The sequence below is a fragment of the Corvus brachyrhynchos genome, unplaced genomic scaffold (genome assembly GCF_000691975.1).
Source record: "Corvus brachyrhynchos isolate BGI_N302 unplaced genomic scaffold, ASM69197v1 scaffold119, whole genome shotgun sequence".
NCBI lineage: Eukaryota > Metazoa > Chordata > Aves > Passeriformes > Corvidae > Corvus > Corvus brachyrhynchos.
Genome location: NW_008240054.1, coordinates 507,851 through 520,874, shown reverse-complemented (window position 1 = coordinate 520,874; position 13,024 = coordinate 507,851). Strand labels below are relative to the sequence as shown.

Below are 13,024 nucleotides of genomic sequence, written 5' to 3'. Positions count from 1 at the left end.
CTGCCCATGGCAGGGGAGGGGAACAAAATGATCTCTAAGGACCCTCCCAACCCAAACCATTCTGTGATTCCATGATAATAAGTGAGAGTTCAAGCAGCTCTCCAAGCAGCTGAATCCCCTTTAGTCATTCTCTGGCCTCAGGGATGTTGTGGGAGAGATCAGATCCCAACAGTCAGCGTGGATCCAGCTGAACAGGGCTTTCATCCCTTGGCTGAACAGCAGCTGCCGAGCAGGGAGTTAAGTCCCTCCTGTCCATGCTGCCTCCCAGGACAGTGACAATGACCTTCAGGGTCTGGTGCCAGTGCTGCTGAATGGCCCTTTCTGTCCAGCACCTCCCTGTGTGTGTTTGCTGTGCTGTGTGTGGGTAAGAGGACAAGAGACCTAAGAATTATCCCATTACAGGCTGGTTGGTGGCTTGGCTCCGGTGCCACAGTAGGGATGTGCGTGGATGTTGGGTGACAGAGCAGCAGGGAAAGGAAGGGACTGAGTGATGAGGAAAGGGCAAGCTCTGGGCATGTGGGTGATCTCCTGCCTGGCTTTGCCAGACTCCAGGGAGCTTTGTGTCCCTGGATCCCTGCTGTGGGAACAAGTGGCGCCTGCATAGATTCAGCTGTGGGTTTTAGGCTCTGCTTACAGGGCAGGGCCTAAAACCCAGTGAGGGCAGTGTGTGTCTCTTGGGATGCTTGGAGGGGCTCCAGCTTAGCACCCTCTGACTGCAGCCAGTCTGTCCAGGACTGACAGCAGCAGAATTCTGGCCTGGGCCAGGGAGTGAATAGCAAATTGTTGGAAGATGCAGAGCCCTGCAGTTGGGGTTTTTTGGTGTATTTTGAGGATGGGTTGCTATAGTAGAACGAGCTTCAGCCTTGGGTGAGTTTCTGCTCTGAGCTGGGCAGAGCTGTTCCAATAAACCCAGCCCAAAGGTGCTGGGGCACAGGAGTAAAAGCAGCTGTGTCTTCCTCCAGCAGGACTAGAAGAAGCCTTCCTGTTCACTGGAGGTAGAAGAATGTGGTTTCAATCCACCTTCAGTGACTAATCACAGGCCAGAAAGGTGCTCCTGGCTCCTCCAGGCACCCACCTCTTCCGCTTGGCATTAACTCAATCCTTCCTAAGTGAAACCATCTGTCCTTCCCTGGGCTTCACCCTCAGCATCCCGAGCTCCCCGAGCAGCACAGCAGGAGCTGACAACATTTGCAATTTCTGAATGAATTAATTGGGAGTTTCTGGCCAATAATGATTTCCTTCACCAACAGTGAAGTGTCTCCAACATGTCTCAAAGGGCCTCTGAAACAGAGTTCAATAAAACCTTTGGCGGGTCCGACAGCAAAGGCTGCTTCCCCCTCGTTGTTCCAGTGTAATGCATTCTCCTTCCTCCTGTGGGCCTCAGCTCCCAAACCTGCTGATGCAAGAATTCCTTGACGTTTTTTTTTATTTTGGCCAAGACTTTCGTGAGAAGAAAAAAATCCAACTGTAACCCTGCTGCTGAAGGGACCAGCAATCCCTCCTGCTGGAGAGGAGCAGCTGCTGGTTTCCTGCAGGGGAGGGGGATATATCTGCAACACCCGAATACCTGGATTGTAGAAAATCAACTCCATCTTCTACTTGTTTAGAGCAAAGAAGAAAATCTGGAGGCTTCAACCTTCTGAGAACACATCACACTACTGCCAGCCCCACTCTGTGGACCAGCCCTCTCTAGGAGTAAATGCACCAACAAAATGCATCTTGTCAGAGCTTCTGCTATTTTTTCCCTAGTGGGAAGCTCTTCTGTCTGGGAAAAACCAGTGCAAGTCACAGCTTCAAGCCTTACTGATTTCTGAGCACTGCCCTGATGCTGTACAGCTACTAAAATAGTATAGACTATATTTTCCTTTTTAAAAATCCTTTGGCTGCTAAATGTGTGCGTTGGCTCTGGGATAACTGAGTTTAGGGGACGTGCTCTGGTGGGAAGCACAGGTGAAATGATACCATTAGAGCAGCTGGCACACTGAAGAGATGGATGCCCCATCCCTGGAAGTGTCCCAGGCCAGGCTGGACGGGGCTTGGAGCACCCTGGGATAGTGGGAGGTGTCCCTGCCCATGGCAGGGGGGGAATGGGAGGGGCTGTAAGGGCCCTTCCAACCCAAAACAATCCATGATTATTGTAACCAAACCCTGCCATCCCAAGGTCCCCAAAGAGGAGAATAACACCCAAAAGAATGTTCAGATCCCCTCCTGGACTGATGAGGCAGCAGGTAAAGCACAGGTCCTAATGAATGCCAATTTTCAATCACTGTGCAGAGCCCTCTCAGGGTACAACCAAAGCCTGGACAAGTTGAATTTCAAGCTGCAGCTGTGGTTTTGCAGTAACTGCTCTGCTTTGCAGCACTTACTGGGTTGACAAAAGACTTCCTTATAGGTGACGCATGTCTTCCCTCTTAGGGGATGTAATTTCCCCCTGCAGCTCTTGGCCAGGGAGCCAGCATTCCAGAATGATGTATTTTAATTAATTTCAGCAATTGAATCCCTTGGCTTGGAGGCATGTGTGATGCAGAACAAAGCACGTGCAATTTGAGGTTAATATTTTCCTTTTCATTCAGAGGACAGAAGCTGACAAAGCTGGTGGATTTTCACACAGCCCAAACAAATATCTGCTTAGGGAAACGGGCCAAGTACCTGCAGAGGGAGGCACAGGGAGCACTGGATCCAAATGCAAACCCCCCTTGGGTCTGGGAAGGGTCTCATTTGGACTTTGCTTCAGGCCTGTTTTGAAGGGGACAAGTGCCCCAAGGTGGAGATTCCAGGGCTGGCCTTGGGTCCTGCTGCTCTGCACAGTGCAGGGAGAAGCGAGGCCAGATCCCTGCTCCTTGCAGAGGCCTGAGCTTTCCTGAGCCTTGGCTCAGCCCACACTCCCTGTGCCAGGCTTCATGGAGAGCAGACAGCACCATTTCACAAGCTTTTCCACTTGCACGCTGAAGCAGGCAATGAATTTGTCTCCAGAAGCAGAAAGCAAGGCAAACTACCCAAGCAAATCACTCTGAGCACAGACCTAAATCTAATTTTACTTGCATATTTAAGAGGAACTGATCCAAACCCCAGTGAAGTCAATGGAAAAACTCCCATTGCCATCAGAGTGCCCTGCACAGAGCCCAGGGCCTGCAGTGAAATCCCATGTGGAAAACACTGGGAGCAAAGCAGAGACTCATTGTGTGCTGAAAGCAGGAGCACAGAGAAAGAGGCAGATGGAAAACTGGGCATGTTTCTGGGCACAGCCTGTTAAATAATGGTGGCAGAGCTTTAACCATTTGTGACAAGATTCATCTAAAGCTTGTAAGCAGAGTTAAGATGGAAGTTTTAATGTTGATTTACCATTTGTTGATTATTCTCCACTAAAACTTCCCTGGCTTGTGTAGCTCTGCTGATGTCAAGAGGATTTTGCTGGGGTTTTACATCTGCTCGCAATGTACCTCAGACAGTGCAAGGACCGTGAGCTCCCTTTTCTCACAGCAACTGTGCTCTGAGGGCTCAGCACCGGGAGCTCCTGCCAGGGGTAGTTATACATCCCAAACCACCAAAATCATTACCATGCCATTCCAGGGAGGCAGCTAAGCACATGTTTAGGTTCTACTAACTTCAGAGTTAAACACAGGCTTAAGGGTTGTCCCTTGTGTGAACCACAGCCTAACTCTGCAGTGCTGTTCTGACCAAGTGAGGTATTGTCTGAGCTGTCCTCCTTCCCCACCTGCTCAGTGGAGGCACTGAACTCACAGATTTAATCACCTTTTGCGAGGAGACTGAACAAAACCTTGTCCTAAACACCGAGGAGACCAGGGGTCAGTGTCACTCACCTCGCTGTCTTCTGCAGGAGGTGGGGGAGGCTCTTTAATGATCTAGAAGGATTAAAGAGAAAGAGAATCATAAATTCACACTTTGTTCTTTAGCACAACTCAAATGTCACCAAAAAAAAAAAAAAAAAATTCCAAAGGAGAAAACAACAGGATGTGCTGCTGGAACCCTCTGTTACCACATGCTGTGATCACGGGATGCCTGTGGGTGCCACTGTTGCTGAGGGGCAGCAGAAGGTGTCCCAGAGCCCTGCCACAGGGACACTCCTAATGACAGCTCCACACTCACACTGCTCATTAGGTCACCCCTGCCCTGTGTGAGGCAACAGAAAATTCAAAGTCTGATATCCCTGATTCTCCTAATCCCAGCAGTTGCCACAGTCAGTGCTGGCTCTGAGCATTGAGGCTTCACCTGAACAACCACACTAAAATCAGCATCTCCTCCTCCTGCCCTCTGCACATGTGTACAAATCCTGCCTCAGATAATTCACAGTCTGAACAAAGGCTGGAAAGCAAAACCAGTGTGAAGCAAAAGGCCCTGGGGACATTGCAAAGCAGTGATAACCCCCAGCCTGTCTCCCAGACCATTCTTCCTTTTTCATTCCAGAAGGCTGTGCCAGCGCATGCTCTTCACATTAATGCTTTTCATATTAGCAGGTTAATATAGTTCACTGTCATAAACTTCAAAAAATATAAATATATATATATATGGCTCACGGAGGTTTGTAATAAAGCAAGCAGGGTGAGGTTGCAGCCTGGTCCAGGATATTCTCCATAGAAACCATTTCAGTTTATGTGGGTGTGAGGCCATTATTTCATGCAGAAAGTTTGCATCCAGGGCTCGGCAGGCAGTTGGCTGCTACCAGAGCCCTGCATCCAAGAGCAACAGAGAGGTTTCCAGGGGGAGGGCAGCGACAGCAGGCACGTCAGACCCTGTCCCTCACAGCCACAGCAGAGCCCCTGCACAGCCCCAGCCCTGGCATGGCAGTGCCGCGCCCCAGGATGGGTTTGCTCCAGCAGTTTCCAGTGCATCTGGACAAGGCAGCTCTTTCTGTGCACACCAGGCCAAGAGTCAGAGGCTGTCTGAGCACCAGTGGAGGTGACACTGAGAGTCCTGAGCTCTGCTCAGAGCTGGGTGTCGGGGGCAGAGGCTGCCCTGGCACGGGGGACACACACGTGGGCTTCAAAATCACCCTGCAAACGAAAAATACAGTCCCAAACAGCAACTGCTTTGCTGTTTAAATGCAGAAAGGGAAAATTGCAATCACATTAAAGGCCCTGAAGATATAAATATTTACAGCAATTCCTCTCACTCGTGTTTTTCCCCCTGTGATGAGCTCACTGTTTTTATTTTCCTCTGCAAAGCCCGAGTCATGCAATGTGGCCATTAATGAGGAGCATGTGCCTCTGGCTGGGGAGGAGACAGGGCTGGAGCAGTTTGTGTCCCAGCCCAGGGCAGTGATGAGTGCTGGGCTCTGCCATTACCTGCTCCTGGGCCACAGGGCTTCTGTTTTGGTGGCCTGCAGCACTTCAGGGAACCCCAGCTAAAGAGACTTTGTGCATTCAATCAGCACTGAATGTGGGCATGCACAGGAGCCCAGAGCTCTCGTGGAAACACAAAATCACTCATGAGGAGGAGTGTGGTGGAGACTTGCTCATCCCCTGTTCTGGCACAGCAGGAGCGTGGGTCAGGTGTGGCTGATGGTCCCCGTTAGGGAGGAAGGAGGGGGGATGGCCCTGAGGAGCTTGAGCTGACCAGCAGAGCTGGGCAGTGAATGAAACAGCACCCATCTCCCTGCCCATCCTGGGATTCCCAGCTTGGGCCGGATAGAAACGATGAAAACTTTGTCATTTTCAAAAAATGATGAAAAGTAGATGAGAAGTGGGTGATACGTCCCAGGGGCTGCCCAGGGAGGTTTGGAGTCCCTATCCCTGGAGGTGTCCAAGGAAGGCCTGGATGTGGCACTCAGTGCTCTGGGCTGGGGACAAGGTGGGGATCAGGCACAGGCTGGACTTGGTGATCTCAGAGATCTTTTACAACCTGAATGATTCTGGGATTCTGTGAAAAGTGGATGAAAAGTTGTCTGCATCCCAGTACTACTCTGTGGAAAGGAAATTCTGGCTATCAGCATGGTTTACTCGGAGGTGTAAGATGGAGACAGCACCATCTCTTCTGTGTCTCCTGACACACTAAATACTGACAGAGTGTGTAACGCACCAAAAAACACAGGAGACTTTTTCAGATTAATTTTGGTCAGTGTGAGGGGGTGGCATTTGTCAACAGACCTCCTTTAGAACCAAATGCCTGAACACAAACCCATCAGACACTGAGAAATTTCAGATATGTGATCCAAAATGTACCTGCTGGAAGAGGCCTGGTTCCCTCCTGGAGCATCCCCTGTTCTGGTGGAACATCATGGGTTCCAGTGGAGTTTCTCTCATTTGCATTGGCACGAAAACATCAGGATAAGCCATCCAAATTTGGTCCAGCAAAGTATCCAAACACAACTTCTCAGCCAGTATCACTGGCAGCTCTGCAGATTGCACACTTGGCAGTGAGGAGATGGCTGTTTTCCACACATTTGCATTCCTCCCCATAACATATGCACACACGTACACACAAACTGACTGACTTCTGTAAACAGATCAAGTGTTTTCTATCACAGGCCGAGAGGGGGGAAAAAAAGACATTCCTTCCATTTTTGAGTGCTTTGCACTTCTAAGAGCAACTGAACTCCCCATAAATTGGCAGCATGGACTGGTTAATTTGGACAAGTCTAGAGATGGGGGAGTTCAGTCTCCTGTGCCTTTGAGCCTCTACGACCTTTCAAAGTTCAAGTCTTACAAAAAAATCTAATTTCTGACTCTCTGCCTGGGTCTTCAAACAGCACAAATCTTTTCCTTCTCCCTTTTGGATTCTTACATTTACAGCTCTGAGTGCATGAAATCCTTATTCTGGGGCACTGAGACCCTTGTTTTGGGGCATTTGAGACCCTTACTCTGGGCACTGAAGGCATCCCAAGCATCCACCAAGCTGCCTTGGTGCCATCCCACAGCAGTGGGCACAGCAAGAGCCGGGGGCAAGGCCAAGGGCCCAAAGGCGTCACAGCCGCTCGCCTGGCACAGGCAGAAACAACTCAAGAGTGAAACTGCCGTCGCAGGGACCCTGTGAGGACACAGCCCACGTGGCCACCTCGTTTTTGCCCTAGCCGCACCTCTGGCCTGGCCAGATGACACCCAGGACCTGCTGAAGGGATCAGCTGGGAGCAGGCCAGGCCCAGCACAGCGCTCCGGCGAGTTTGGCTTGGCAAGGCCGCCGTGTTTGTCCATGTGTGCTGCAATGTTTGGATAACCCCAAGCCATCCCTGGGATTGCTGTGTAGCTGGGTCTCCTGTCCCTGTGTTTGGGAGAAGAACACGATGGTTTGGCCCCAGGTTTGCTCTCCAGGTGAGGAATACCTGAGGGGTTCCACACCATCACCGTGCTACAAAAACCTGGCAGGGCTTTTTTCCAAGGGTAAAGGCCCCTGGGATGGAGAGGTGGCCACTGGCCTTCCTTGGCACAGGAAGGAACTTTGAGAGCAGTTGTCAGCACTTCCACACACTCAGCTGTGAAAATTCAGGACAGTGAAGTAATTCTTTGCCTTTCACCACAGATCCCAACAAGCACGTGAAGGGCAGGTCTCTGTTAGCTGAGCCACTCTGTGTCACAGATCCATGGAGCAGCAGCTGTTTCTGATGGATAACCCAGTGGCAAAGCAGAGGAATGCTATTAGCCACCTCCTGGAAGGTTAAAAGCATTGGGAAGGATGAATTTTCTGTTGCCCTGAAATTTCTATAGTCACTCAGGCATAAGAAAGCACATGTTGAATCCAAACTTTGCATATTCCAGGAATGTGTCTAGGATGTTTTCCATCTTAGGAGTCCAGAAATCTCCACCAGCTCTCAGTGTCCAGCAATCACACAGTAAGTATCCCTGGAGTTTTAGATGATAAATAGGGGCAATATGTTTCTTGTCAGAGGAGCCTATCTACTTTAGGATGGGACAGATCATCATTTAAAATGAAGCAAACAGTACAAAATAAGAAGTAAAGGACTTTGCCTCTAATTAGGACTACAGTTTGGAAGCATGCAGTTAACTGAGCGGATTATTTTTGTCCTTAATTACCTTCACTCTTCTGGAAAACACAGAATATATATTCTTGCTATCTTAACAAACAAGGGTTTTAAATAGCATTAACAGGGATCCGTCTGACTAATTTCCTATTTTTTTTCCCTTACATATTTATAGTTTTGTCCTCTCAGTCCTGTGACAGTTTCATAGTTGAGGTATGAGTTGGGTAAAGGAACATCTCCTTTTTATTTCTGTCATATCTCCTGTGTCTTCTCAGTACCCATAAAATCCTTGGAGATCCGGTCTACACTTCAAAGCTAACACAAGCAGAGGCCTGTCCCAATTTCCTCACCTGCTATATAATACAATCTTCTTCCTGCTTTCTCTCTCTTTCCTGGGTTGTCTCCACAATGTTCCAGATGATTCATGATCCTGTGCTCCCTTCTCCCCAGATCAGCACAACTGCAGAAGAGCTGTGCCCCGTGTGCCCCATGTGAGCGGGTGGGAATCAGAATCCATGGACCTTTGTAAGGAATCTCCATCCAGCCAACAGGGACCCTGCCATTTTATGATGCCATTAGTTTTAGGCTCCTCAGAGTTGCTGCAGAGCCGATGCATTTCCTCCCCTTCTCTTCCACCAGTTTAGCCATGTGGTTTTAATCTATATTTTCTGTATTTTCTCCATCCAGCTTTTTGTTTCCAAAACTTCTGGTCATCTGCAGTACAGACTGAGAGCCAAACAGATTGCTGGGTTCTTCCATGCTTACTTCCAGAAAACAGCTTTAAAGTTAAAACTGGTGTTAGATGCTTAAATACCAACACCTCATTTATATGCCAGCCACACCCCTGTATTTAAAATCACTGTAGTATGAAAATGAGTGAGATGGGGCAGATTTTCTACGTGGGCAAATAAGCCAGCCCAGCCCCTCAGGCCACCCTGGATGGCTGCAGAAGGGAGGCAGAGACTCATGTTTACTTCATAAACCTGGGAGGAGGTGTGATGTGCGAGCACGTGGGGAAATGCACGTGGGGAAAAGGCTCAGGCTCAGCTGCCCCAGGGACAGAATTCCACTCCCAGCCCTGGAGTGCCCTCGCTGAGCTCCAGCCCAAGGCTTGGGCAGGCAGGGTGGGGCCATCCCCTCAGATATTCCAGGGCAAACCTTCGTGCAGGTCCCGCTCTGGGGCAAAGCGTGGCCCAAGCACAGCTCCCTCATCCTGCCAGGGTCAGTGTCTGTGCAGCACGTGGGCACAGGGGAACCGTCCCAGCGAGGGAGACCATCCCAGCACAGCCAAGCCTTCCAGCTAGTACATTAATTATGCCTTCACTGTGCATCCAAACACTTTAAGCAGCTCCATTTCCAAGCCAGTCTAACACGGTGCCTGCAAAGTCCTCCTCAAGACAGTTCTGGAGGTTTATCATCTCTTTGGCTTACATCTGCATTAAAACCTATTTGATTTATATCAACATTAAACCCGAGGCTCATGTTGGCCTCCCAGCCAGAACAATTTCACCCTTGGACACCTGAACAGCCTCTTGCCCGCACAGTTCCTGCTGTGGATGTCTGCCCTGCTCCAGGTTGCGCTGTGCTCAGGAAAGAGGATGAACGGGAAGACAAGCAGTAACTGGGGGAAGCCAGAAGCTGGGATCTGCTGCTCTGCAGATCTGCTCAGCTCAGGAAAGGTGAGGTCACCCTGTTAGAGGTGTCTGTGTACTTGCCATCATTCTTGTTACAAGCACAGTGTTGGGGAGTTCAGCAGAGCAGAATTGTTTCTTTGTTTTCTGTTATTAAATAAACCTCCTACAACCTTTGGAGAGGTCGGTGCCTGCCTCCTATGCTTTTGTAATATCCTCCACAGGTATCCAGGGAAATTTTGCCTGTGCTGGTCTCAGGCACAGCAAAGAGTTATTATTGTTCTGATCTACTGAGCAACAATTGCCTCTACTGTAAACCGAGTAAATTCCAGACTTCATCCCAGAATACTTCTGAGACCAATAAACTTGGATCCATTTGGAAACAGCATTCCTTCATGGGCGCACGCCAAGGAGATACCGGGTTCCAGATAAACCTCCAGAGGGAGTCTATTGACTCCAGTCCATTTACTCCAGGGACAAAGCTGGCTTGGTGTCTTTCCTGAAGAACTGCTGGATGGTAATGACTCCTATTTAATTAAAAAGCATGCCAAGAGGAATTTCAGGGTTTAGAAATGTGCTTGTCACTCAGAAACAAATTTATACTTGGTAAGAGAAGAGCTTGCTATGTTTTTTTCCTTTTTGCCCTGGACACATCCACAATTATCTCTGAAACAACCCTGGGCTGGAATCCACGGTGATGTCTCCGGGTCTGCGGTTTGGTTATTCGAGGTTGGAGCTCTGGTCTGTTGTGCAAGGCAGTTCCTCTGCCCTTAATTCACTTCTGACAACACTGCATTCCTCCCCGTGCCACTTCCAAGCCAGTCACTAAGCTCTGCTCGGCTCCCTTTCCCCATCCCCTGACAGGCTGGGCACTCCTCCACGGATTTATCTTTAATTTCACAGAATTTTTGGGTGAGCAGTGCTCAGTGGGGTGTCCTGGCTGCTGATCCTCTGCCAAACACACCGGATGCCCTCCCGGAGAGGTGGAAGGGATTTCATACAGGCTTCTTGGAATAAAATCTTTCCAACAACTACAGGGAAGTGTTTGACTACATTGGAAAAATATCAGCGAGATAGTCCCCACTCACAGACCTTGCTAGGAGGGAACGTGGGAGGTAAAGGAGGAGAGCGAGGAAAAGCTTTTATCTACAACAAATGTTTTAAGTAGAGAATTTAAATCTGGAAAATATTAAGCTTATAAAGTTTTATGTGGACCAGAGACTCCCTCTCTCTGCTGCACCCACCTTGCTTATCTGGACTGTTTTTCACACTCAGGGCTGTTACATGACCACTGTCCTCACATGATTCCACTGCAGCAGAGCCACAGAACCCTCACAATGACAGCTCCATATCCCCTCCACACCCTGCTGCTTTTATTTGTGCCTTTTTCTCATCAGCTTCATCTTTCTGCTCTAACAGCACCTTACACCAGCAGCATCACTGAGAGCATTTTCCCTCTGTCCCCTCAATTCTCCCCCAGATGCCAGTGCCAACATCCCCACAGGGCACATCTCCACTGACTTCCATGCAGATGCGCCAACAAAAAGTTGGCCCAGCTCCTCTGGGAACGTGTCATCTAGTTCAGACAAATAACTCTGAGCAACCTACCACGCTGCTAATCCTTTGGCCAATTTTAGAACCAATTTTTTTTTTTATTGTTCTGAAAGTCCAAATAAATATTTTTTCCTTTTTGGTTTTCATCTTGGTACAGAGGTGCCAAACTACTGTGAAGAGAAGCATTTTATCCCCATTTTCAGCCAGGAACAGAAATAGACAACTAAGATTTTTCCTGCAAGATTTCCATCCTTGTTCTGGATAATACATCTCAGCACAGGGACTCATCCTCCAGCAAGTGGCTCCTGCAGTGTGTGGCTCCAAAGCTCTGCATTGTTGGTTTGGTACAACATGGTGCGAATTTACAACACTGGGTCTGTGATTTAAAATCAGGAATAATGATGGTGACCCAGAAACTGGAGCTGGTTTGGGCAGCCTTAAAAGCAGCTTCTGAAACGTTGCACGCAGCCAGTCACCAAACCCAGGCTCCAATTCTGCTGACATTTGTGCGTCCCTAATTCTTGTTCTATATTTGCAGCACGAACAAGATCCAAAACAAGAGCAGAGCTTCACTGCATTGTGTGTTCCACAGTGATGAGCCCTTGCCCGGATCCTCACTGGGAAAGGCAGTGCCAGGGCTCAGCAGGGATGCTCGGGGTGTGACAGGTCTGTGCAGACAAACAGCAGAGTCACGTGAGATGAAAGCTCCTCTCGAGTCCTGTGATTTCCTTCTTGCCTCCTTTGACCTCTTCCTTCTCCCCTGTTTTCTCCTCATTTCCCTCTGCTCTTTTAAAGCATTAACTCTGTGATTGTGCTTTTGAACTTTTGTGAAAGGGCCTGGAGGAAAGACAATGCTCAGTGAAGCACTGTCACTGGGATGTTTCAAAGTGCTTTTCAGACGTGATCCAGGAAACAAAGTTCATCTTGCAAAAATTTGCACACCTAGAAATGTCTTTTCCTTGCACCTGAGGCAGAACCAGGACTCCAGTGTGGGTTGATGAGCCCTGCCTTTCTACAGGAGCCCTCCAGCATGGGCATGCTGACACTGGGGTTAGAAAATCCAGAACAGGCATGGCAAGGAACACATTTCTGCAAACTATTTCCATTTTGTGACCAAAACACAAGACTTAAAGGCTCCTGACAAGGTTTGGATGTTGGCAACATTGCTGTTCCACGGGTCTAATCCCAGGCTGGGCAGATGAAACAGAAGCCCAAAGCAGAGGCAGCAGCGGCAGAAATGCTGCCCTGTTCTGGGATCAATCCTGTGGAAAACTCTGCCTCCCTCCCCCTCATTTCTCGCTTTCAGGCAGCACTGAAATGCTGCTTTGTGCTGATGATTTCTGTCACTTACCACAGTGCAGCAGAGGGGCCAGAACCACCAGAGCAGAGCCAAGGCCAGCAGGAGGAAGAGGATCAACAAGGCGATGGCCAGGATGGTCCCGTCGGACTGGAGGAGAAGCACAGAGAGCGTGTGACACCTGTGACACAGAACTGTCCTCACACAGATCCTCCCCTGTGCGCCCTGCCCCCAGCTGTGTCACAAAGGCCCTTCTCCATTTATTGCCACATTAATGATAATGATCAATTAGGTCACACTCCATTTAATTTTCAGACAAGATGCAGCTTTCCTCTCCTTACACATGCAGATGTAGCACCTGCCCTCCCCCACACCTCACTGCAGAGAGGCCGAGACCTCTCATTCACTTCACAGGTTTTCCATCAGTTTTCTGACCCTCACAGTTACATAAAACACAGATTAAAATTAATATAACATTCCTCAGACTATTTAAGTGAAGACTTAGAAAAAGATTTTAAGGAGAGCTCACAGCAGTGTCATGGAATCATAGAGTGGTTTGGGTTGGAAGGGACCTTAAAGCCCATCCAGTGCCACCCCTGCCATAGGCAG

General features: G+C 49.1%; 1 protein-coding gene across 1 annotated transcript in view; it reads right to left on the bottom strand.

Annotated features, from left to right (window-relative positions):
* The window catches only part of ANTXR1 (anthrax toxin receptor 1), a gene marked incomplete at its 3' end in the record, with an annotated part of 83,939 nt that overhangs the window by 31,451 nt on the left and 39,464 nt on the right, over positions 1-13,024 (bottom strand). Inside the window, exons 13-14 of the mRNA XM_017744683.1 lie at positions 12,470-12,565; positions 3,822-3,863 (exon numbers count right to left, since the gene is read on the bottom strand). Of these exons, the coding sequence (XP_017600172.1) occupies positions 3,822-3,863; positions 12,470-12,565 (138 nt within the window). The remainder of the gene's footprint in view (positions 1-3,821; positions 3,864-12,469; positions 12,566-13,024) is intronic.